This window comes from Lytechinus pictus, chromosome 5, assembly GCF_037042905.1.
Source record: "Lytechinus pictus isolate F3 Inbred chromosome 5, Lp3.0, whole genome shotgun sequence".
NCBI lineage: Eukaryota > Metazoa > Echinodermata > Echinoidea > Temnopleuroida > Toxopneustidae > Lytechinus > Lytechinus pictus.
The window spans coordinates 5,431,913-5,459,271 of record NC_087249.1 but is presented as its reverse complement, the minus strand read 5'-3'; the positions used below and the strand labels follow the sequence as shown (position 1 = coordinate 5,459,271).

Sequence of the window (27,359 nt, the reverse complement as noted above, 5' to 3'; positions counted from 1 at the left end):
TATTCCAATAACATCCCTCCTATATAACGCGACTCAATCAAGCTCCAGCGGGGCAGCCACTCCACTCCGATACAGACGTAGTCGCGCGCAATACGTGATACACACTGGGGTGGTTGAAACTTCCAGGGGGGTGTTTCATCAATATTTTCGTCCGACAACTGTCAGCGCTGACTAAAATTGTCAGCGCTGACAATTTAGTCAGCGCTGACAAAAATTCGTTTCATCAAACTCTCGGAGCTCCTCTGACTATTGTCAGAGAATTTTTATTTTACAAATCGTCTTGAACGAGGTTCGCTGACTAATTAGGCCACGCCCACTCCCAAAGTCGTGAAAAAGATGTAAAATTGATTGATGTTTTCGCCACGACGATTCGAAATGAAACGAAGAAATGAGAAGAAGCGAAGGTCCTCGTAGAGGTGAATGAGGATTTTACCGTAAGTAAAACCCTTCAAAATGTCGTTCATATTGTATGTAAGGTGATTGAATTATTCGTTGTGCGTGATTATCAAATGAATTACAAGAAAAGAGGATCTTCTGGCAGGACCCCTGTCGATACGATCGGTGAACTTGACAGTACAAAATCCAGTCTAGTCCCATACCCGTGTTTCTGTGTCTGTAGAACTATCTCAGGTCCAAACTAACGACACGGCTAGCGGCTGTCACGTTTATGATCCGCACATGGCTGCAATGTTATAAATTTTGCAAAGAGAATTCTTTATATTGTTCTACCTTTATGTCATTCTATGTTGCAAATCATATTTTTTCATTTCCTTTGGTTTTGTAATAATTTTGTTGCTCGGTGTAGTCGGAGATTGGCTTGATCACCAGGCAAACCAGCGTGTGCAATTGTAAATGTACACATATCCAATGGGGCCATCCTAATTCTGTGTTACAGAAATTGGAATTGAACAGGAGCTAAATCACATGGTAATAATAGTGTGAGTGGTAAATTTGTAAAGTGGATGTTCTCAACTATTAATGTAGGCTTAGCCTTAGCAAGTCACAAGTCGAATGAAGTGAAGGCTCTCGACAGCTGTCGAGGATTCGGGCGGGGGGGGGGGGGGGGGTGATGCGATTGTGGCAGAGGTGCGTTCACACCCAATAAAAATTAAAATCTAGATATAAAAAAATTATTAGATCTAAGTTTTAAATAGTGCAACCGGCCCGTGGCCGTACTGGTATAGCTTATAGGCCTAGATCTATCTTAAATTATCTTTGACTTTGCGCACCCAAGTGAAATGAGCCATTTCATAGCTCCCTTTAAAAAAAAATATTGATCGTCCAATTTGGGGGAGACGAAATAATGCTCTTCATTTGTGTGCGATTATGAAGTTTGTTTGGCTTTTATTTTTCTAAGTCAATTTTTTAGACAAATTACTATTTAGCATGAATCTGCAATAGCATCGGTGTTATTGGGGTAAATAAATTAAATTATTGTTGATAATGTCTCTTAATCTATTTTTTGAAAAATACTGTCGTACCACATAAAGTTAGAGTCTAGTCATACCTAACCTTAAATAGCATGTAAAGGTTAAAGGTCTCTTCATTAGAAAAAAATATAGGAGAATATGGAATGGATCTCATCAATCCCAAGTATTTTTCTGCCTTGAATCTCATATTAAAGTTCCATTGAACAAAGGTCACAGTCCAGAAATAGTTGACAGTTTGATGGTTTGATGGGGATGCAATTTGCTGCAGTTATGAATTAGGAGCCTATTCATATTTTTTATTAATTTGATTGTGGCTTTTAACCGGCAAGGTATCCAAGCGCTATTGAGTTAGAAAAAAACTTTTATTTTTATTTTTTAATTAAAAAAAAAAATTATTGAAAAAGCTGTTTTACTATTTTGTATGGTTAATGTGTTAATTACCGTCTTGTTTATAATCAAGTGAAAATTATATGAATTAACAAGGATAAATTGTTGACCAATTGTTGGTAAATTCTATAAATTTCAGGATAATAAAAGAAGAAAAATGATTGGTATATTCGATCATTCCCCTTTATGAAATGTCAACAATATTCATTGAAAGTGCAGTATTTTTCAATGATCACTGTAAATCTACATATTTTCTTTGCTACATGTATAACAATGTGATATTATTAATATTTTAATTTCAGACTATGGACATTTGAACAGTATGCAGAAGAAGACGGATCTGGAACTAGAAAGCAAGGCTCTGACTGGTCTACTACAGCAAGGAATGTGCCATCGGCCAATTTGATGAACATGTGACAGAAGATTTGGCAATGGGTGAAGAAATACTGAGATTGAAATGCAACCACAGGTAACATGTAGACTAGTAAAATGCGATAATGATTAAAAAATAATGAAGGATATTGTTTTGGTTGCAGAATGTAAAATCATAAAAACCCACATCAATGACAATGAAATCGGACTGTGACCGGATTTTCTATTTAAAGTCAGTTTGAAATGCAAACATTACATAAGCATGAAAGACATAATAGATTCAATATATTTTGCATGTTAGCTGCAGGGTCAGCAGAACGGTTTTGAAAGTGAGGGGGCTGAGCCGAAAGGGGGGGGGGCTGACCAATGCAAAAAATCATAAGCAGATGGTCAATTTTACATTTTTGTACATGGTTTTGGAAAACAGTGCGGGGGCTGAAAAATATGAAATGACCATCTGGTTACGATTTTTTGCATGGTCAGCCCGTTCACTGTAAAAACCGTTCCGCTGACCCTGCAGCTAACATGCACCCCCCCCCCCCCGCCGGTTTCCGGAGCCCCTGCTCTCACCCCTCAATCCAACTAGCACTACTTGCTCATGTGTATGTACATACAAGCTACATTGTGAGGAATAATTTCACTTTTTAAGTTTCTCAGCCAGAGCATATGTCATTTTTACTATTGTTTGTATTTTTTATTAACATAATAAAAACTTGAACCCTTTATTTACCCCCTTCTATATGAAACCTGGTAATCGAAAGATGTTTTATTTCCTGTTTTTAGACATGTACATATACATGTGAGAAGAAATACCAGATTATGGCAAATATTTTAATTAGTTATTTCAATACTATTTTTCCTTCAGGTGGAGGCTTCAACCAAACTTTTCGGACAGACATGAGATACAAAGTTACACAAGTATAAATGGTTGAAGGTTTAGGAGAGCCAGACAAGAAGGCAGGAAATGTGATGTCACTTGTAAGTTAAAACACTCTTAATTATGACTGCCTCACTTTGGCGAAGAAAGTAAAGTCACATTAAAAAAAATATTAAATTACTGGTACTGCTCTCTTCTTTATTTGTTCTACTCAAATATTTGAAAACAATGACATCTATAAGTGCTTAGATGCTTAATTGATTAATGGTGATATTTATTGGACAGTTGTAAAACAACCAATATCAATCAATGCTAGATGGTGTGACTTGCTTTCTATTGCCAAAGTAGTAAATGAATGTTCCATTGTTCTGCATTCCTATTAGACCCCCCCCCCCCCCGCCCCATCACCATCTGCTTTGTATGGGAGTAACACTGGAAGATTACCCCCCCCCAAAAAAAAAAAAAAAAAAAAAAAAAATTATATCTCTTGTAGGCCTGTATAAATGTAATGCCTACAAAAGCAGTCATGAAACCTCATTAATTCAAATGATCTTGGTAGGGGGGGGGGTGCCTCAGGATCTTGCCTGTTGATTGTGCACTCGCTTCAGAAATCATGCTGCTGTTCCTGATGTTGTTTTTTTTTTAAATTTAATATGATAACATGACTCTTGCATGAAATCAGCATTTGGCTCAAGAAATAAAGACCAAATGTGATAATTTTGGATTTTGACTCCCTTTCTTTGGTAAACCAATGAGAAAAACCCAAGTCATTAAAATCAATTGTGTATAAAAAAAGAGGAAATTTTAATCATTTTCTTATGCATTTCTTTGTTATTAACTTTTTTGTTTTCATTGTTTAATAAGGCTTTGGTGACAATATTTTAACCATTTAGAACTTAAAGTTCTTATTTCAAACATTAGAAATAAAAAAATGTTTTAACAATGATAATTAAATTAAGAATAAATGACTGATATCAATAATGATGGAAATTGATATCTTTATTAATAAAATATCACATGCTCTATAAATTAAATCCATTTCAGTTACTTCCATGAACATGGACAGCAGCAGGAGCAACAACAGCATCAGCAGCTGAAACTACAACTGCAGTAAGAGATGCAACAACCACACCGACAACATCAACAGCAGCAGGAGCTCCAACAATCATGCAGGGAACATCGGGCGCAACATAAATAACTTCATCAAGAGATGCAACAACCACAGTGGTAAACATCAACAGCAGTAGCAACAACGACAGTAGAAACAAAGCAAACAGCAAGGATTCTAACAAGCAATCATACAAGCAACAACACAAGCGACAACATCAATAGATGCCTCAGGAGATGCAACAGCCACACTCGTAAACAGCAGCAGTAGCAGCGATGACAACAGCAACCACACAGGCACCACCTTGAGCAACATCAGTAGCAAAAATAACTAATTGCACCAGGAGATGCAACAACCACACCCACAACACCAAGAGCAGCAAAAACAAACAGCAATTCCAGCAATCACGATGACAACAGCAGCAGCAACACCAACAACACTAATGAACATTGAAAAAACTTGTACAAAAGTCAATGAGGTCGCATTTTTCAGACATTATCAGACATTATTGATTAAAAAATGCACAATGATTTATTTGGGTTAAAGAAAATTATGTTTGAAAAAATGTGTACATTTGAAGATGTTTCCTATGTATTGATTGATATAATATAGTTTTAAAGATGAAAATATTATTCTTGAAATGTCTACTTTTTATTTGTCATTGACTAAAAATAAATACATTTTCTTTGAATTTTCTCAATGAAATGAAAAATAAGCAATTTATTAAAATGTTACATTCAAAATCAACTGAAATTGATCGATTTTAGCTGCAAAGGCCCTCAAAAGGCTGATTAGTCGGTGAAAATAAGTTTTGTCGGTAGGTGAAGGCCACCGACGAAATTAGTCGGTGGTTTCCAATAATTTGTCGGAGAAAATCACCGACAAATTTTGATGAAATGGAATTTAGTCGGTGATGGCAAAATTGTCGGTGAAAATGAAATTAGTCGGTGAAAATCACATTTAGTCGGAGAAAACCACCGACTAATTGTTTGATGAAACGCCCCCCAGGTTTTATGTCGAATCAAGTGAGCGCGCGCCCGACCGCCCGTGTATTGTATACAAAAATTACAAGTAATAGAAATCAAATTTCACAGTCTTTTTTTCGCCCTGCCCCATGGCCCTACGGGCTGGGAAGCGGGGGTGTTCGGGGTGAAGCAACCCCAAAATTTGGGGGTGCTGCGTGTGTTATTTTCCGTATATATAGGCAGCGCACCTCCTGGAAATCTAGTGGTATGATAAATGACAGAAATGTAATGAAAATGAACGACGTTTTGTAGAACCCCCCCCCCCCCCCACTTCAGAATTTTCTGACACATTACTTGAAATAGTGTTTAAATTCACCCTCATTCAGATCGGAATATCAAATGTTTTCTGCTCGCGCTTCGCGCTCGCATTATTGATTTTTATCATAAAAAATGTATTTAGAATGCCCAGATACTATATAGGTCTAACTCTAAACACGCGCACGCATGTTTTATTCAGATACGCAGCTTCACCAGCTTGATTTGGGGGGGGGGGGTACTCCGGGCTGAAAATATTTATATCAAATACATTTTATCATAATAAATAAATTTTATCAAAATCTGATAACGATTAGTTAAGTTATTTAATTCTAAAGTTTAGCAATATTTTTATGAAAATGGTGATATGCATGTCGTCATGAATATTTAATAGGTGGGCTGATGCTGTCACATCCCCACTATCCTAGCTGTTCCTTGTGGAATCAAAATTGTTTCATTTTTTTCATACCAGAATGAATGATATGTCTCCCTTATAATGAAATAAGTTGCAGCAAAGAATATCTAATGGACTAAATCAGTTGTCAATTCAACTGTTTTGGTTCTTGAAAGGAAAATATTGAATAAACCTAATTTTATATAATAAAATACAAAAGTGGGGAATAATGCTAATCTTTAAAATGCAATAACTGTGATTCCTTGTCTGATTTTAATCAAATCTTTATTCTTATGTTCGTCTGAGTTTTCTTTATCTGTTCAAACCATTTTACATTCAGTGTGGAGTTTCAGATCAGAATATCAAAAAATTTCTGCTCGCGCTTCGCGCTCACATTATTAATTTAAGAATATATCCAATTACCCATCATTTTCTTGATTTACAAAACATGAATGGAATGTCCCGTTTTCAGGTCTGAAATCTCAATTTTGTTTCCGCTCGCGCTTTGCGCTCGCATCAATTGTATAGTTATATACCTATCCTGTTCATGATTAGAAAAGTGCATAAGATGTCTCGTTTTTAGGTTTGAAATCTCATTTTTATTTCCGCTCGCGCTACGCGCTTGCATCAATTGTATAGTTTTATACCTATACTCATCATGATTAGAAAAGTACTTAGAATCTCTCGTTTTTTTGGTCTGAAATCTCAATTTTGTTTCCGCTCGCGCTTCGCGCTCGCATCAATTGTAAATATACCTATCCTGCTCATAATTAAAAAACGTGCTTAGAATGTCCAGTATTTAGGTCGGAATGTCAAATTTTTCAGCTCGCACTTCGCGCTCGCATTATTTGATTGTTGATATATGTATCGTCTTCATGGGTAACTGCAAAACAGTCCTTATAACACGTCCCTTTCGATCAGGCCAGAGCGTATATAAAAAAATATCTGCTCGCGCTCACAATTATTATTTGTTACATACGCATCTTGGACCACAAACATTGCTCAAAATGATCAATTTTCAGGACAAAATACATGAAATTTCCACAAAAAATAGCTCGCGCTTCGCGCTCGAATTATCTAATTATGTATTTATGTTCTTTTATAAGAAGAAAGCCAAGAAGTGACTGTCATATATATGTATATTTATATATATGTGTGTGTGTGTGGTATGTGTAATTATGTTAAACTCAATTGTGTCTGTCCCCCCCCCCCCCCCACCTCTGAGGAGAGATTTCAGCACCCCCACTGAAAAAATCGTTCCCAGGTCCCTGCAATTTACCCGATGATTCCATGTAAGTTCACAACTTCGAATGAGAGAAGAGACAATTTTCTCTACCACTATTTTTTTATCTCTAGGACACCATACCTTTGCACCATACCGTATAGTACACGGCCGTACGCTGATTTCATTTTTCTATTTTTGTACTGCGCGAGAATGTGCAGACAATTGTTTTCAAAGACAAAAACTCTTTTCATTTGTTATTAACGGATCTCAAATGCTAATCATAAGCTGACCAGAATGTTGAAGGCCCAAGCTAAAGATGCAGTGCAACATGGTGAGTATAAACCTAGGAATCACGCTTGCGGCATCGCCCATTTAAAAGCTCCGTCGTAAAAGCTGAGGTCGTACTATAACAGGAGGCATAACTCGAGGAGCACTTCCCCCGAATTTGCCGGCGGTGCTAAGCTCAAGATCGTGGACCCAGTTGTCGGTGAGTCGCGTCAGTGGGTCGCGATGCGATGTAACCCAGGGAGCTGGGAGCTCCGGCTCGCGCAGCTCAAGATCGTGGACCCAGTTGTCGGTGAGTCGCGTCAGTGGGTCGCGATGCGATGTAACCCAGGGAGCTGGGAGCTCCGGCTTGCGCAGCGGGCCGGAGCACAGGGGCTTACCGTGTATTTGACCATACTCACGGGACTAGCGTGATTTATGGTCTAAATATTTCTCCAAATGAATTGTGAAAACAGAAATTATGCACTTACCACGATTATATGGATGAAGGTCTAACGAGTGGCAGTTTCCTGACATCGAGGCACAGACTGGAAGTGGCACTGGAACTTCAAAAAAACGAAGAAAAGTTCTCTCCTTCTACCCCTGTCTCGATCGGCCATTTTTGTTATGAATCGTAACAAAAATGGCCGATCGAGACAGGGGTAGAAGGAGAGAACTTTTCTTCGTTTTTTTGAAGTTCCAGTGCCACTTCCAGTCTGTGCCTCGATGTCAGGAAACTGCCACTCGTTAGACCTTCATCCATATAATCGTGGTAAGTGCATAATTTCTGTTTTCACGATTCATTTGGATAAATATTTAGACAATAAATCACGCTAGTCCTATGAGTATGGTCAAATACACGGTAAGCTCCTGGGCTCCCGCCCGCTGCGCGGGTGGGAGTTCCCTGGGTTAGATGCGATGGTTACGTGACGCGCCGTGGGGTAACAGTTCCTGACTTTTTAAAAAATTTATTGTTTTACTTAATATGAAATAAAACGAGAATGTTGTATTGTAAGTTAAAGCAATAACGGGATCGGAGTTCTTTTCGGAAGTTTTGCTTCTAAAATCGGAATCCGTTCGGATATCGGATCGGCAGATATTCCAAAACAAAAAAATACATTAAAATTTGTGGGTGGCCGGCACGTGGACAAATGCTGAAAGCTATGCTGATGAGCTCCGGCCCGCTTTGTGGGCCGGGGCCCAGGAGTCGACCGTTCAAAATGAGGGAGACACGGGACTGGGGTAGATTGGGGTCTCGATAGTAATCTTAATAAAATGTGGAAACAGAAATTATGCACTTTCCACGATTATATGGATGAAGGTATATCGTGACACACAAATCCTGACTTCGAGGCACAGACTGGAACCTCAAAAAACAAAATATAGCCTCGGTCTCGATCGGCCATTTTGTTTTGAATTTTGAGAGGAGAGGTATCGCGACAAAACTTTTCTATTTTGATTACCCCAGTGTCTCCCTCGTTTTGCACGGTCGACTCTTGGGTTACGCTGATGACAGAATTTGTTTTGATCTCCTACAAAAGCGGAGGAAGAAGATGATTTGTTTTGATCTCCGACATAATCGGAGGAAGGTGAAGAAGATGATGATTCAGCGCGCGACACTACCGCCGATCAACGATAGTCCTCTTCTCTACAACATCGTGGTGATGGCGGAGGCAATCACAAAATCTTAGAGGTCGCATTATTTCCGGAAATAGACGCACTACAATCTGAAGTTGTTTACGATGATATTCACCTTCTCTACAACATCTTGGTGATTGCGGAGGCAATCGTAAACTCTTAGAGGTCGCTTGGGTTACTGAAATAGACGCACTACTATGCGAAGTCGTTAGATGTTATTCACCTTCTCTACAACGTCGTGGTGATTGCGGAGGCAATCGTAAACTCTTAGAGGACGCATGACCTACCGAAATAGATGCACTATTATCTGAAGTTGTTTACGATGATATTCACTTTCTCTAGAACATCGTGGTGATTGCGGAGGCAGTCGTAAACTCTAACTTAAGATGTCGCAGCTAGAGATCATTCCTAAAGAATATATCGCTAGCACCTAAATTCAAAATATTTTTAAAACAAGTTCCAGCGATCGGTTATTATTATGTTGGAGACTTCTGTTAAATTTTATTTGCATTTGTGACAGAGTCAGGAAGATGCGCCTTTTATATTTCTTCTACTTCTAGGAGAGCAAGAGATCATTGCTAAAAATAATTCTAAATCGTTAGCTCATCAAAACACGTTTAAAACATTACCGTGCATGTCAGCATGTTCAACTAAATTCTATTTGCCTCCACTTAAGATCAAAACATATCATCTTCTTGTTGTTTTTCTTCCTCTGTTTTTGTCGGAGATCAAAACAAATTATTACCCATCATCATCTTTTTCTTCTTCCTCCGATTATGTCGGAGATCAAAACAAATCATCATCATCATCTCCTCCTTTTCGCTAATATCGGAGATCAAAACAAATCATGATTTTCTTCTCCTTTATCTTCTTTTCCTTCCACCGCTTTTGTCCGAGATCAAAACAATTATCTGCGCATTTTGACGACAAATATGAGGACTTCGCTCGGAGCTTGTTCATTCAAAGGAATAGCGCTCCGCCGCAATGCATGTCGCCACATGTTTTTTGTCTTATGTTTTGGTTTTTCTGATCCTATTTTTTCCCACTCGTCAAAGATCGGAGTTCGGAAAAATGTAGAAAAAGGGGAAAATCGGATCGGATCAGGAATTTGAATAAAAATCGGTTACAACATTAGTTTGTATTACTTCAATGGAATCTTAGCTCCATATTTTTATTATTTTACCTATCAATTTTTGTTTCAGTTATTTTCCATATTCCATAATAAAAAAAAGAGAAGGAAAGAAAATAACAAAAATAAACAAATATAAAAAAAACCTAAAAAGGAAGTAACTTGAAGTTAAAAAAGGTAAAGGCTAAGCAAGCAGATAAAGGAGATGATACTATCTCTGGCCTGGCTTGAGACATTGCAAGACAGGTGTTTTCTTCACTGATCTTCCCTTGTCATAACAATAAACTTTTATGATTGGTGTCACTGACAATAAGTCTTACACATGATCAAGGTCAAATGTCATTTAGGATCAAGGAACATTGTATTATATCATTATATGAATGGTGTTTTTTGTGAATAATTATTTTATAGTAGTTTTCAAAGTCAGCACTGCTGCTATATTGAATCGCATAATGCAGGTGAGATTGCCAGAGGCACTCCACTTGTTTTACCAAGTAGGAACATTTCACCATCTATTTTCGGTTGACAGAGAATCACCATCTCCAGAATTTCAATCTGAATGTGGTGAATGAAGTGATGAATCAATTAAAATTGATAAATTGAATTTGATTTTTTTTTTGTCTTGCCAGCCAAGCAGTTTGGAGAGAACTTTGCACGTACTAACAAGTACATGCATGCCAACAAGCTGTGGCTTCAAACTGTTCCAACCGATGACTGTGAGGTGGTCGTAATCTTCCCTACAAAGACTGATGATGCTGTAATCATGTGGGTCTTAGCTAAGCTGAAGGAAAGACTACCGGAGCTTAAAGTAGCCGTCAGACATCACTCCCATACTGGAACATGTGGACTTTATCTCTCGGCATCTTCCGAGTGGTAAGTTTGTTGATTTATTCTCAAAGAGTTAAGTTATGTTGGCAAGACGGGGGAGGTGGGCACTTATGTATAATGTGATATGAAACATGCCGTTTTGATGGTCAACCTCTTTTCCATCCCATGCAATGAAAAATCTGAATTAAAACAGTTTAAAATGGAATTTAATAGCCACCATTTTATTGTATGATTGCAATGTAAGGTGTAGACAGAAATAACCGTCGTTTCTGGGGATTTATTCAACAATTTCTGAGATTTTACTATAATACCCATTCACCGACGGTAGTGTGTTAGTGCGAGCCTGCATGTGTAATCTGGGTCGACAATTCGGAGGGCGGGTTTTGTCCAGATTTTAATTTCTTTTAGATTCTAAATGACATTATATGATCTTGAACGAAGGCCCACTATTTTCGTTAGACTCTAATCTTTCTATTGATACTATGTAAAATCTATAAAATATCGAAAATATACGTTACCGATGAGTTTTTCCCTGGGTTATTCCTTATTTTTTTAATTTTCTGCCGGAGAGGAAAATATGGCAGCCGTCAACGAGTTATGCTTTTATCAAGGCTTTCCGATTAAATTTTCGATATCTTGGCCAATCAATGCGAGCGACAAGTTCCGAACGCACGCACATCTACAAGCGCAAAGCAGCGGCACAAATCGCGATATATAGCGACTGGTAAATACGTCTGTAAGGATGATGACGTCATCCAAGATGACACCTTTATAGAAAAGATAATCATATTTTATATTCCAATAAAATAACAAGTACCAGAGGTTTAATTGATTCAATGCAACCCAAATCCATGACTGATGATGCCTTTTAAATTGGTCTCAGTACCCATTTCACTGGCCATGAGTAATCTGTGCCCCTTTTAAATTCCATTTTGTGCTGCAATTAGGAAAATATGCCCTTTTAATAAGTCACCTTGCCTTAGAAATATTGGTATATAAGACCTGAAGTACCCAATTTATATGCCAGTTATCTGCCTAAAAACACAAAATATTACAGCTATTTTAGATGGCAGATATGAGAGGGCCTCAGCAAATTTAGTGGTAATTTTTAACAAATTAGAAACAAACATTAATAATGTTTATTTTACTTTATATTTTGGGTAGGGGACACTAAACAAAATACCACAGGGCATTTTCACCACAGATGGACACAGAGGCAAAAAAATCAAGTTGATATTCATGTAAAATGCTTTATGTTTTTTAATAAAACAAGACCTGAAGTTTCTGAGACAAATTTTTTTTCCGACTCTGGCAGCCATTTTTTATTTCAAAATGGCTGCCAAAGTATGGATACAAATTAGTGTTGAAAATAGTATATTGATACATATTTTGTTTTGACGGATTTTTAAAGAACAGGTTTGATCATGATGTTTTCGCCTGTGATTTAGCTTGCTATTATAACACTTTTTAAAATCCCACAGAAAGAAACACCAGTAATTCATTCATCTGATAAAAAAACATTGATGAAGTATGTGATATGGTATGTAATGTCAGTTACCGAAAACATGAACTTTTTTTTCTCATTTCCTGGAAAAGAGGATATATTATATGAAACTTGGTAGATTTCCTCTCTAGGTAACACCCCTCCCTTCTACACCAAAATTAAAGATTACCAATTAACAATGAAGCCATAGGGTACCATTAAATATATGTAATGTCAGTTACCAAGTGGAAAATGTAATGTCAGTTACCGAGATGTTATGTCAGTTACCATGATAAAACGTTGGTTACCAATATTGAAATGCAAATATGTGGTCAATTTCATGGTGAAGAAATATTGTATACTTGTTATTTAAGTCAAGTCACACCAGAAGGAGCTTGCTATTGACTTTTAAAAGGTATAGTTCACAAGGAATACTATATGAAATTATGAAGGCAGTTGCATTCCCATCGTGCAAAAAAAAATACTATGAAATTGTTTTGTACATGCACTTACCAAGTACCTACCGGGTAATTGTTTGTATCAGACAATTTTTTGTTTGGTTTTCGGGGGGGGGGGGGGGGGTAGGGGGTGCTTTTCCCAACCTATTGCCTAAATCTGCAACATTTTTAAAGCTTAACATTGTGATGAAGGGGATTTCCAGGGTCCCTTTTTTAGTTTCTAGGATTCTTTTGAGCATTGCCTCGCTAAAAGTAAATTCCTGGTTTTTATACCTGTTAGTAGTGTGGATGTGTGATACAATTTTGTTTTTGGTTTACAAGTATAGATGAAAAGTGAAATTTGACAGTTCTGATCAATGTTGCATGGATCTACTAAAACTGTGGTGTTTTTTTCTAATTTACAAATAGTTCAGTTTCAGTTTAGAAGCTGGAGTTTATTTTTTGTTGACAGCTTATAAAAGAAATTAGCAAAGAAAATGATTTAACAAATTATGAAGAGAATTGAAATCCGTCAGATATGAACAAGCATTGCTTGCACTGACCAGAATAGAAATCAATAAAACTACATGGCTGCATGAGATTCGGGGGAGGGGTACATGTAGCCTAGGGGAGGAGACCCTTATTAATTTTTGCCTTTTTTGAGGGGAGGGGGAGGTTGGAGAAGGCAAAGGTTTAAAAAATCAATATAAAACTGATGAATATATTATGGGTGTATAGTCAGAAAAATCCATGTGCACAGTCAATGCAATATCAAATTACTATAGGAAAACATGTAGCTGCTATGACCCCCCCCCCCCCCCCCCCCGAGTAAGTAAAACATACATGTACATTTCTTATCTTTTGATAATTAAAAATGTGAAGTATTATGAAACTTTTATGATTTTAAAAAGCCTTACATATAAGTACCAAGAAAATTATGCCTTTGAAAATCATATAGCACTGGTAAATGTTAATGTGTATTGTCAGTTACCGACAAGTAATGATAAAAATGTTCAAATCAAAGAAAGGAATTAAGAAAAAGAAAAAGTTTTTCATTGAAATGTTCCTAAAAACTCGGGTATACTTCCACATCAAGCTCACTTTCATGTGAAGCCCTGCACAGAAGATACAATGCAATGATTCCACACATTTGACTTCCATGTGTTATCTCTATGGCAAATTAAGTGTAATGTCAGTTACCGTAATGTCAGTTACCAGCATGGTTGTGGAAAAATTATCATAGTCCCCAAAAGACAAAAACGAATTTTTTAATATTTTGACACATCTTAACCTAGTAACGGAGGTATATTTACATATTCAAATTATTACTCTATCTACTCAGGGACATGAGATATTTCAATTTTAATGAACACCCTGAAATTGCATGTCCTTTTGCGTAATGTCAGTTACCGACACATTTTTGCTTGCTGTTACGTAAAAAAATGTGGTTACATAGGAAAAATTAGTATCAGAGTATACAGCAAGGTTCACTTTATTAACTCTATCAAAAGCAAACTCCCATCATTTGTTGTTTTAGAGATACACACAATGAAAGGTGTGAAAACATTGTGCCGTGTAATGTCAGTTACCGTGAAAATGCCCCACAGTATAACCAGAGTAAATTGCAGTATGAAGCAAACTCATACCAGTTCGTTTATCATACCGTGTTTTTTTTTGTAGTTCAACAATACATTATGATTTCATTATCATTATTATGCAATGGTTTCCTCTATGACATTGATAAATAATGCTCAATTGTTGTGAGATGACAAGCATTGGCTGTGTAGATGTCATCACTCTGATAGACCCATTAAAACTCTGGTAATAATACAGTGATATTGCAGTATTGGTAAAAGATGGAAATTGTACCCCTTGAAATAGAGGTCTACATACATTTGAGATAGCAGAATTGTAGTGACTTTCTTTTCATACAGTAGCAATAAATATATATATATTTTTTTTTTTGGGGGGGGAGCTACTTTTTACAGCCTTCTGCCTAAAACTCTACAGCATTGTAATAGCTTAACACTGCAGCAAGTGGGGTTTTCTTGGACTCTGAACTGTGCACTCATATTTTTTCTTTCACTTCAGTTTATTGAGCGGAGCAGAGAATCTAAGCTTTCGCAAGCCACTTAAGGCAGAGTATGGAGGGGGTCTGAAAGAGTTTACCTGTCTGGAGTCTAGCATGTATGAAGGAGCTAACGATGCACATCATTTCCTGTCATCTCAGGTTTATATCATGTTACATTCAACATTTTTTTTTTTTTTGGCTTTTCTCAAGTCCACCACGTAACTTATGCTGGGTCAATGGCCTAATTTTGGAAGAAACAGTGTTTTGCATATTTCTCGTAAAACAGAATTTGAGGTTGGTGATTAATATAAAAACTCTAATATCAAACTCTTGAATAATTTTAAGTCTTTATACCTCAGTCACATTTGCTCTATGGCGAGTCAAAAACAGCTGTTTTATTCATTTTTATACAAACCACTTATATGTAGCTGGTACAAAAAAATGTTAAAGTGGCTGTTCTCGACTCGCCATACAACCGCCATAGAACACATATGACTGAGGTAGTTACATGTATAACCAAAGTGGCCAAAGGTGCAGCTAATTTTACAACTGCTATGACCTCATTTTGATTCTGAATTGAAATCGCTTTTGTACCTATGAATGGGAATGAAGGTATCATGATTCAGAACTTATATTCGCATTAATCGTTAATTTAATATTCTATTCCAACTTTGGTTGATAGACTAATTGTCAGATGTGCGGTGACCTTAGTCACATACTCACGTTTATGACGAAAAACATAAGAAATTTTTCATTCAATCCTTTTTTCAATTTTACTTTTGCTCTTATTTCAATTCTATGTATTTGTAAATTATCTATGGTGATAGTAATCATTTAATATTGACACTAAATAACCTCTGTTGTTGCAAACTTGTACATGAATTGGTATACTGGGCAAGAATGTACTAACAAAAAGTTTTTACCGAGTATGTGTTTTCAAGTATATTGTGCGTATTCTCATGTAGCATGTGACATTGAAAGACAGGTTGCGTTTATGCAAATTTAGAGTCCAAAAATACCGGAATCACACATTCTGATCATCTCTACATTTTGTAACCTTGCTTTGTGTAAGCAAATTCACACACATTCTCATCAACATTGATTTTCACTCAAGTCTTAGCTTTGCATGTACAGGGGTCCGTTGCAGAAAGAGTTGTGTTTAAACGCAAGTAAAAAAATCAATCACAAGTCCCAAATGCGCGCTGTTGATTGGTAGAAAATCAAGTTACTCTAAAAATCATGCGTAACTTGATTTTCTACCAATCAACAGCGTGCATTTGGGACTTGCGATTGATTTTTTACTTGCTTTTAAACACAACTCTTTCTGCAACGGACCCCAGGGCATACTGCACAAGTTAAGCTTGTGTATGTAGATGAAGGTCAACTGAGATGTCTTACGAACAAAGCTAACCACTGCATGGTAAATGTGACATACTTGTACTAATGTCCATTGCAATAAAGTGATTTGATGAGGGATATTCTGGCAGAGGAATACATTTTAGGACGCTTCAATATATTGCCACTTGATCTACAATGCTTTTCCATTGTTCTCATCCAACATGGCCTAATCCTAATTTGTCTACAATTAGTTCATCTTCTAAACATTTGGTCTAATTGCCATTTAGAATGTTTGCCATTCTGTCTCGTATCATCCTGAAACAGCGCAGGCAGCAGATGCCCTATCCTGAGCGTCTAAGACTCCTTAATTGGGTCTCGCTAGAATCCCGTAGGAAATATTTGCTCATTAACTTCGTGGCTAAAGCTCTCTACAACATTGTTGAGAGCAGTGATATTTCTTTGAAAATCAGAGTTATAGAAAGGAGACAAGAGGATATCAGGTTCCATCACCTGATGGCTCGTACGAAACGTTTAAGTGATTCCGCCATTTACATTTTTCCTAGATTGTGGGACGAACTACCTCGGGACTTGCGCATTGACTTTGTACTCTCTAAATTTCAGACCTGGCAATACAGGCTGAAAAGTCATATCTTCTTCAATTAACTTTATCTTTTGAAGTCTTTGTTTAATTTACGATAGGTTAATTTAATAATTACGGTATGATTTGGAATCATTCATTCGTCTACTTTTTTTTGACATTCTTGAGCCGAAACTATAATTTTGATTATACTGCTTTTATGTCTCTGGAGTCTTTTTTCTTTTGCTTTTTTCCCCTCTTTTTCCTGCCATTATTTAAACATCTTCTGGACAGTTCCATCGCAGCTTCTTTATTATAATTGTGTATACAATTTAATATATGAAGTACTCGTTCTTTAATGTGTTTTCCTAGTTTCCTTAATCGCCTGAAGCCCACTAAGCCTATGTACCTATTCACTTCTTTTACCATGTTTTCTTAAGTTCTATATACCGGTCAACATATATAATTTTAGACATTCTTGTCAGCTTGCTTCTACATGTTCTCATATTTTTTTTTTTCTTCTTTTTTCTCAGTTTTATACTTCATCGTTTCAGTTTGCTTACTTTACATTTTATGCAATAGTTTTTAAGCCAGAATTAATTCCTCATGTTTAAGCTCAGTATCGTGTCATGACCTAGTGTCATCATACATATTAGTTTCATGTTCTCCTTGTACTTTGTTTTTGTTAGTTGTTTAGTTTATGAAATGTTTTACATTTTACATTTTATTTACCTTCATGCTATATCTTACAGGTCTTCTATGTGCACCAGTTGGTCCGGGAGAGGGACCATTACGGTTACAGTGATTAAGTTTGCTTTCCTCTTCCCCGGCAGCCAACTGATGCATTCAGAGGACCGCCAGTAAGATTTTGCATTTATAATTGTTTGTGTACTCATATTTACATTGTTATATTTTGTGTGAATTGCCGAATAAATAATAATAATAATAATAATAATAATTTCAAGTTCGGCTTTATCTATTTCATCAAATAACCATTTGGTCTATGAAACTTTTAGTCTATACGATTGACAAAGTTGAGATAAAACCATCCTGGCATAAGACTAAATGGCAACTGCATGTTTACTAGGTGGCAATCATGGCAATCAGACCAGATGGGACTTGAGCCCCCGGGGGGGGGGGGGGGTACTCGACCAAAAAAGTAGTAGGTATGTGCCGCGGGCGAGACAAAAAACGGGCCTTGGAGCAGGCTTATTGTAAAAAGGAGGGTCCTCGGAACAGGCTTCGGAACTACAAATGTTTGTGAAAACGGGGGTCCTTGGAACAGGTCGCCTGCGTGTGAGTGCATGTGCATCTCTATGGAATGTGCATTTAGCTAGCCCGGCGGCACTGGCGCCGGGCGCTCTAGCTCAGAGGCGATGGTCAGACAGCGCTCTGCGGCCGCTTTTCACCAAAATTGCGGCTCATTGTAGCAGATCAACGCGGCCGGAACGGCGTAACGGAAAATATGCGAAGCTTTGAGCGGATTTCTTCCTTCTTTTTTCTCGATAAGAAGAAAATGCTATGCTTTGGAGCGGCTTTCTTTGTTCATTTTTTCAATAAGACAAAAATGCTATGCCTTGGAATGGAAATTTGAGTGTAAAAATGGGGGTCCCCTCCGCGGCACATAGCCACTATGCATTATATACTGAGTGCCCCCCCCCCCCCCGGCTTGTGCCTATGTATTAGACTTTCTGTAGACCTAAGTGTTTTTGAGGTGTGTTCTCAATCATGATTATTCCTGTTTAAAATTGCTTTAAGCTAAACAACAAAACATGTTATAATTCTACGCTTAAATTTTTTTTTTACCTGAATGCAATCACGGTCACATTCATATCATTTGTTTTTGTAGTTTTTTTTTGGCATTAACGCAATAATGCTAAACAATTGTGTCACCAACGAAACATGTTATGATTTTAACCTTCAAAATATTTGCCTGTATGCAACCACGGTCACATTAATCTCATTTATGATTTGCAAAGATAAATGCTAACCAATCTTGTTGTTAACGAAGCGATGTTATGAATTCAATCCTTGAAATATTTGCTTGAACGCAACCACTGTCACATTCATCTCATTTATAATTTGCAAAAATGTTTACGCTAACCAATCTTGCTGTTAACAAAACATGTTTTTCTTTTAAGCCTCAAAATATTTGCCTGAACGCAACCACCGTCACATTCATCTCATTTATGCTGTGTAAAATAGGAACGACAAGAAATCATTCATTACATGCTGGAAAGTCTGAAGGCGGTGGAGGGTGATAAGGTTCAAAATGTGAAATTCCTGGATAATGAACCAATAGTGCCAAAGCTTCTAGCTAAAGGGGTCGTTTCTAAGGTCTTCCCTCTCCATAAACGAGACGATCTGCAAGTTCTCAAGAAAACATGGGTTCAGGCTTTCTTCAAGGCGCAACCTTTGGGTAAGATAATGCTTTACGGGGGGGGGGGGGTGTTTCAAGAAATGTGTTATCACTTATTTTCACTGACAGATGTTATAAGCTACTGTGAGTCCTTGCATCTGATTGGCAGAGAGCAAGTTAGTCAGTGACAAAACTTGCCATGAAATGCTCCCCCATGCACGCTGGTTGATGCAGAACTCAAAGTAGGAAAAGTCAGAAAATTTGGTCCAAGATTTCTGAAAGTATTTCTTAGTTTTTGAAGCAAGATAGCTTGGAAATTTATAATTTTGGTCAAGAAAATCACAAAAACCAGTAGTTCGAAATTTAGTGCTCCGTTTAATATTCAAGCAAGAATTTAAAGTATTTTACTCAGCAGTCTGCTTAAGAAGAATTCTTATCCATCTTTGGTACTCAATTGTCTTTTTTGGCTGAGTATTTTGCTGAAATCTAAATCAGCCACATACAGTACGTTTGGCTAGTGTGCAGTTTACATAAATACATGCGCGCAGTCATACATCATATGCATAGGTGGACACATAAATTGTGCATTCTTTGGCTTGTCCTGTATGATGTTACGATGATTATTGGTAAGTATTTTGCTTAAATTTTGCAAGGTAAAGTAAAATACTTAGAAGTGATCTGAATACGAATATAAGCATCCTGCTTAATGCCAAATACCTTGCTACTGTAAGTTAAATACTTACTTCATCGATACTTTCAGTAACAGCCCAGATATTTTGAGACCTGAAAATTTAATGGTATTTTAGTCATCAAGTAGTGTTGAAAACATCTGAAGATGTTACCTTTCCTTACCTTTCCTCCTCCAATACAAGTAAGTTTTATCATAAATAGGTATATTTTGTTTTAGGATGAAGATTGAGTGGGGATGTTTGCTCAAAAAATGATAAGCAGGAGTCAAGAAAAGGTCAAATACATGTGCAATGGTATGGGGCTGGTTAAGACTAATTAATGTTTATCTCCTACTTACCATTCATTACAAATTCATGTTTCTTTTATGGGAGCCATTGATTATGGTTTTACTAATTCTTTGTATTGTATCAGTTGTTGTTTTAGTTGTATTGTATTGGTTGTGTAATACATGTTAAAATGATTTCAGTGGGAAAACTTCAAAGCCCGCCTTGTGCTCTGAACTTGCACCTGGCACTCATGGTAAAAATAAATTTGTCACCCAGCACAAATTCCCCCTCAATCGCTTAAAAAATATGCAAAAATAAGCTCAATCAGGTCATTGAATCACACAGAATTGTCAGGCATTAAGTTCAGCAACTTAATTTTTACAATTTACCCCTAAATTTGATGATTAATGTGGTTGCAAGTGGTGACAGATTGCCACTTGGGACCAATCACCACATGTGATGAGTGAAGTGCAATATTTTACCACTGATGATTGATATCATAGCACTATCAGTGGCAAGTAGTGATAACATCTGTATGTTGTTTACGATTGTACACTAATAACAAACAAGCTGTTTTTAATACCAAGGATTTGTTAGTTGGAATACTGGGGGGGGGGAGGGGGGGGGGGCATTTCATGAAATAACAAGTAAGTGATTTTCATTGACTATTGTTATAAGCTACTAGAAATCCTTGCCTCTGATTGGCTGAGAGCAGACTTCAGTGGAAGTCACTGACAAAACTCTTCATGAAATGCTTCCATTTGGTTAAAATGTTGGGTAGTTCAGAACTAAAGCCCGCTTTCTATCTAGTCTTTGAGTGTAGGTTTTACAATGACACACAAGGGTATGAAGGTACGGTAGGTACTACAGTTCCAAGTTTTCTGAAATCCAGAAAACATAAATAATATCACAGAATTTGAAGAAAAAACATAATTCACAGAATTTAATTGAAACCAATTTTTTCTTGCCCCCCCCCCCAAAAAAAAAAAATTATTATATACAGTGGAAATCATGAAAGTCATATAGCAAAATCCAATACAACAAACCCTGCATCAGTGGAAAATCCGCAACCCAAATTTATTCATGATGTTCTCATTGTTTACCAAGGCCTGTATTCTGAAGTCAGGTTATTTTAAACTTAAAAATTAAAGTTTACTCTGGTCTAAAGTTGTGGTTTAACCATGGATAGCCAATTGTGAATAAATCTTTAACAGTAGAGGTTCATATTATCAGCTCATTTTGACTCCCAAATCATTCTTAACAGTCTGGGAAGGATAAATAAGATAATTATCTTCACTGTTAAAGAATAAAGAAAGAGCACCGTAAACATAAGAAAAATACCTTGTGAACTAATTCTGACATGTTTGGCTTCCAATAATTGTAGCACAGAGTTAGACCACGGTCTAAGTTAAACCCGAGTTCAGAAATCAGAATACAGGCCTACATGTATGTGTTCATCAAGTTTTTATCTGCATACTGCAGTAAGTGATTGATAGTAAACTCTTGTTTTTCTTAGATTTGTTTGCTTTATTCATGTCACCAAAGAGCATTTAATCTTTTGTTTAGAACATGAAGGAACTTTGAATTTGCATTTTAGAAAACAGATAATTGGGTACTCTACCAATCATAACTTGTGGCCAGTTGAAACCAGTTTGGACTTCCATTTAAACATGTGATCGTGAAAGGGTTCCATGACATTTTCTCTGGCGACAATTGCTCCGCTCTAAATTCCACACACTAATAGAATGACCAGCTTCAACCCTGGGTTTAACACTATACCCTAAACCTAACATAAAACCCTATTGTAACCCTAACCTTACATCTTAGACGAAATTAAGCCCGGAGCAACTGTCGCAGGAGCAGATGTCGTGTCACCTGTGAAACACCTCCACCCATGGTTTCACAATGATACACAAGGGTATGAGGAAACCAATTGGAACATGTTGTAACCAGTTGGAACAAGTTGGAACCAGTTGAGACTTCCATTCAAACATGCGATCATGAAAGTTCTAACATTAATGTTGTTTTGTTTTCTGCCAATCAGATGCGGTATGTGACTACTTTGGAGTGAAGATTGCCATATATTTTGCTTGGTTAGGGTTCTACACCCAAGCCCTTCTATTTCCTGCTATGGTTGGCCTGCTTGTAACAATCTTCGTTGATGATAGCGATCAGGTATGTGGTAGTAGGGCATTTCCATAAAATATTCAACCGTTTGGTACGTCAGACCCCCATTTTTCTTGGTCATGTGACAGCATCACAGACTGTCATAACCAGAAATCAGAAAATTTCACAAAGGTCTCACGTTCATGGGGTCGGACGTACGTATTTTATGGAATTGCCAAGTAGTAATACTACAAATCAAATATGGCATTTATAGTTTGGAACACTACTGTTCAGATTGTTTCAAAGATAACAAGCTTGTTAACAAGCGTGTGTAGTTATTCTAATGTCTAAAGGCGACCGCACACCTTGCGATTGGTCTGCGACTCAATTTTAGAATAAAACGTCGTAGAATTTGATGCTAATCTTGAGACTTGGAATATCTTAATAACAATGTTCGAAATCATCATACGAATACCTATATTCAAATCTGTGACTATGCTATCATCCTTCTTAGAATAAAAACAAATTTTGATATCTAGTCGTAATGACGTCATAGCAGTCATAGGATTGTCTACGATTTGAAACTAATTTGGCCTTTACTCCAAAATAAAGGTTTACAATCTTACAAAATGGTTATATTAGTATTCTTTCAATTAATTTCAACCTCACCTCAAATAAAATTATATGGTCCATTCACATTTTCAGAAAATGAGCAAAATGCGATTTGTTCCAAAATCGGATCGCGAACAGTCGTAAGGTGTGCGGGGCCTTTAGCAATATGATGTGTATTATGTGTTCTTTAAGATAGTGATGTTGATCCTTGGTATTTGAAACAGAATCTTCATCTCAAAAACATGACCTGTCAACACATGAATGCATAATTTTACTATTGAAGAAAATATCAATATTGAAGAACAAAATGTTAAAAAATTAAAATTCAGGTGCTGCATTTCTGCTGTCCGATATTGAACTATATTTGCAAAGAACACACATGAAGAGCCGAGTTCTAAAAGGAGATATATCCACTTTTGATGAAAATCTAGTTATTGAGATCAGAATATTATTAAAATCTATTTTGTTCATCATCATTCAAACAAATGAATGCCTAAAATTCAAAACTTAAGTGCTTTATTTTTCTTTTTATCTTTGTAATGCAAAGAACACATGAAGACCTCAATTCTAAAAGGAACTACTGTATATGCACTATTGATTAAAATTGAGTTATTGATATCAGAATACCTTAATTCTATTGATATTTATATTTGAATTCTCAAATTTGATTAGTATTTTTGGTTGTAAAGAGAAAGCTTTCAACTACATGTATGTTCTGAAAAGTCCTATGTAAAAAAAAAATGCTACAGTCATAAAAAAAATGTGGAGCAAATTGAATGTGATACCAAGAAAATTATTCACTCCATTACTCAGGTGGGAATCTATCTTCATACAAAAGTTTTATCCTCAGTTTTGAGATTAATCATGAAAAAATACATTTTCTTACATCATTTTTTCCCCTTCAAACAATGGCTGTCAAAATAACAAATGCTTTTTATCTGAAGTATTAACAGAGAAGGATTTAGAACCTTTTTGCAACCAAGGTCTGTACATTATCCTGAAAATGTATCTTTTAGTACATTTTATAAACAGGGTAGTCCTAATGATTCCAGGGTCCTTTTCATGTATAGATTTCATATTGATGGAATTTTGCTGGTCTATTGATAGTACTAAAATTACCTTGCCTATGTATCATTTTCATTTGAGATGTTTTATTGTGAAACATGTTATGTGTATAAAACTAAAAATGCTCTCTCCAATTCACTGATCAAAGGAGAGCTGTCAATCATTTTGTTTATGAACAAAACTATGGAGTTAAGTTCTTTCTTCATAAATTATGATTTTCTTTCAAGAGAAATAGTTGTATATTTTTTTAAATTTAATTTCCTTGAAACCAACGGACAAATGACATCATAAAATACATATTAAGAAAATCAGTGTGTCAAAGACTTTGAAATTAACCAGTTTAAGAACTAAATTTTGCAGAAGTTTCATATTCCCCTTGCTTGAATTCATTAGCCAGTTATATTATGATGACAATATTGTTATATTTCCACTGCCACATACGATTATTTGCTCCTTGCCCAGTATATGGCGTCAAGACCAATAAAGTAATAATGAGTTGCAGACAACAGGGCAAATATATGTATGGTCGTATGGCCATGCCCATATAGCAGTGGCAAATCTAGTCAAATACTTTTTTGTACACGCATTGCCAAGTAAAAGTAAAAGCAAAACAATTAATAAACAATTTGCGCAGAAACTCATGTGAATCTGCATCCACTCTTAAAAAGATTAGTGAAAAAAACTAAACACAGAATACAAAAGGTATGCTAATGAGCGATACCTATCGTACAAATCTTGATCTATTTATCTGCGTAACTTGGTTTTGACATCAAGTTTTCAAAATCTTCTTACTCATCTATTCGTTAACTATTCTTATCATATTTGGTATCAATATGAAGAAGAAAAGCTGAATTTTATGATTATGTTTAATGATATATTGCTTGACTATGTTCAGAAGCTAACAAGGAATCTTAGTTTTCTTTTTTGTGGGACTATCTGTACAAATGCTGTTCATCATTATGTACATGTATCCTGTTACTATTTTTTATTGATAATTTCAGTGATATCCTGTGTGATATCCTTGTGGAGCGTTGTGGCCCAGTGGATTAGTCTCTATATTTTGAAACAGAGGGTCGTGGGTTCAAATCCCAGCCATGGCATAGTTTCCTTCAGCAAGAAATTTATCCACATTGTGCTGTACTCAACCCAGGTGAGGTGAATGGGCACCTGGCAGGAATTTATTCCTTGAAATGCCCTTAGAAGCGCATAGAGACGTTATTCATAACGTGTTATGTGCTATACAAGAACGGACTATTATTATTATCCTTTTATTTTCTTTATTTCTTAGGTGAATGAGGACAAGAGTGTTATGTTTGTCTCAGTGTGTAACATCATCTGGGCTTCTCTTGTCCTAGAGGTCTGGAAGAGAAAGGGATCTGTTCTAGCTTACCACTGGGGAACTTTAGACTCGAAACATGAGCTCATTGAAGAGCCTCGTCCTCAGTATAAGGTACGTATTTTCATCCTTTTCTTGTCTAATTGCTTAATCATTAAAGGATAATAGCTATAAACATAATATGCTATATTTATATAGTGCTATATAATATTACCGGGGCTATCCTGATTGGGCTCACAAGCATTCAGGGAATTACTTCCTTCCTACTGGGTGCCCATTGCGACACCTGGGTTGAGAATGCAAAATGTAGATGAACAGGATAACTGTAGATACCCCCCCCCCCCCCCACAGTAGATGGCAACTTGAACACAGCCTAATTTTGTAACGATTGAGTTTCTGGTTGCCTAATGAAAAACAAATGTTATGGTCATCATCATCTTATTTCATGCTGATGAAGAAAGGTCAAAATTTCACAGAGGTCATTATTTGAAATTATTACCTATACAAGGCATTTTAGCATATGAATAAATATATTTCGCTCACCACTTTTGATCCGAGACCAACGAGGTAAACATTTGCCATGTTGCCCTCCCCGGGCTTTGCCCATAGGAATCCTTTACAAAAACAGAAGGCAATATTGGCCATATTTCTGCTAGTGGGCTTGCGCAGTAGGAGCTGATTTTGATCGCTAATTTCAGTATTTGAGGAATCTGGCTGGAACCAGTTTATAAACCAACGCATCGTAGATAATGCCCGCCGCGGCCAGAGCATTCACAAAACCAAGCGATTTCTATGGGTTAAGTGTATGTGCCCGCCATGCAGCCTTGGGTAATTGACTGGCTCTTCTTTTGGGAAACACCAATTATGTTGCCCTTAAAGAACCATATTGCCCTCTTCTAAAGACCCGGGCTAATATGATTCTGTTGTGGGCGACATATTTGATGTTCCCTTCAAGGCCAGTCAATATTATATAAATGTTTCAAATTTGGTTTGTAAATGCATTTCTGGGCCCATGTTGCAAAGAGTAACGATTTACCCAATCAACGCCAAGTATATGGAAATCCATCAATGTCATTATTTTTTCTACAGGAAATATGCACATTGTCCTTTGAAAACAAAGAGAAGGATACTGAATTGTCAAGGAAATAATTATTATATGAATAAAAATCATATCTCGAAAATATTTGAACATTTGTCCATTTTATATGTTGACGTTGCTGGCTTTCCATAGTTGTGGTTGATCATATCAATCACAACTCTTTGTAAGACGGGACCCTGGGGACCGTTTCATGAAAGTTGTCAGCACTGACAAGTTGTCTTTCTCTGACAGTTACCATAGTAACAGTCAAGGGCCCACTGCCTTTCAGCCAATCAAAACCAAGGATTTCACTGAAATTGTCAGCACTGACAGTTTAGTCAGTGCTGACAACTTTCATGAAACGATCTGTTACTGGCGTAGGGAAAAAAATTTAGTATGTGTAGTCAGGAATCCATCTAGTTAATCCAATTTCACTTTAATTGGTTTAGTATTTCACTCAAAATTTGCACAGAAAGTGAATTTTTTTCGTAAATTTGTGGCAGGAACTTACTTATTTTAATGGCAAAACAACTCTGAAGATGAAAAGGCCAAAAAAAAAAATTCTCTATTTTCGGGGACTACTTTTCACAAATTACTGCCTAAATCTGCAACATTGAATAATTGTAACATTGCAATGAATGGGGATTTTCCAGGGCTCCTTTGAGCATTTCAGGGACGAAATTGCCCCAAGCCCAGTGTAAATTTTCCCCTGATTTGTAATGCTTCTGATCAGTTTGATTCCTTTATTCTTTTGACAGGGTGACTTAGTTGTGAACAGTGTATCTGGCAAGCTCCAGCCCCACTATCCCGCCTGGAAGCGGAATATCTTCAGATACCTTGTAACGCTTCCAATCATATTCCTCTGTTGCCTCATCACGTTTACCTCAATGTACATCATCCTAGAAATTCAGGAGTGGGTTAATTCCCATATTGAGCAAAACAATTGTTATGGGTGAGTTGTTAGGAATGCTACTTGAGGCAATAATGCTTTAGATATGGCACAACCAAA

The 27,359-nt window shown here is 36.7% G+C and overlaps 1 protein-coding gene and 1 long non-coding RNA gene across 3 annotated transcripts in view; both read left to right on the top strand.

Annotated features, from left to right (window-relative positions):
• Nucleotides 1-343: 343 nt before the first annotated feature.
• Nucleotides 344-4,806, top strand: LOC129260491 (uncharacterized). Its single transcript, XR_010293598.1, has 4 exons — nt 344-434; nt 2,120-2,286; nt 3,055-3,167; nt 4,111-4,806. It is a non-coding gene; the product is annotated as an uncharacterized LOC129260491 (long non-coding RNA).
• A 2,326-nt stretch (nt 4,807-7,132) lies between these two features.
• Nucleotides 7,133-27,359, top strand: part of LOC129261897 (anoctamin-8-like) — a 36,669-nt gene continuing 16,442 nt past the window's right edge. Inside the window, exons 1-7 of one of the 2 annotated variants that reach the window (XM_064099688.1) lie at nt 7,133-7,404; nt 10,734-10,977; nt 14,944-15,082; nt 19,044-19,257; nt 22,198-22,328; nt 25,225-25,386; nt 27,109-27,302. In XM_064099688.1, the coding sequence (XP_063955758.1) occupies nt 7,368-7,404; nt 10,734-10,977; nt 14,944-15,082; nt 19,044-19,257; nt 22,198-22,328; nt 25,225-25,386; nt 27,109-27,302 (1,121 nt within the window). In that variant the 5' untranslated portion in view covers nt 7,133-7,367. The remainder of the gene's footprint in view (nt 7,405-10,733; nt 10,978-14,943; nt 15,083-19,043; nt 19,258-22,197; nt 22,329-25,224; nt 25,387-27,108; nt 27,303-27,359) is intronic. The other variant, XR_010293597.1, reaches the window with a different exon arrangement.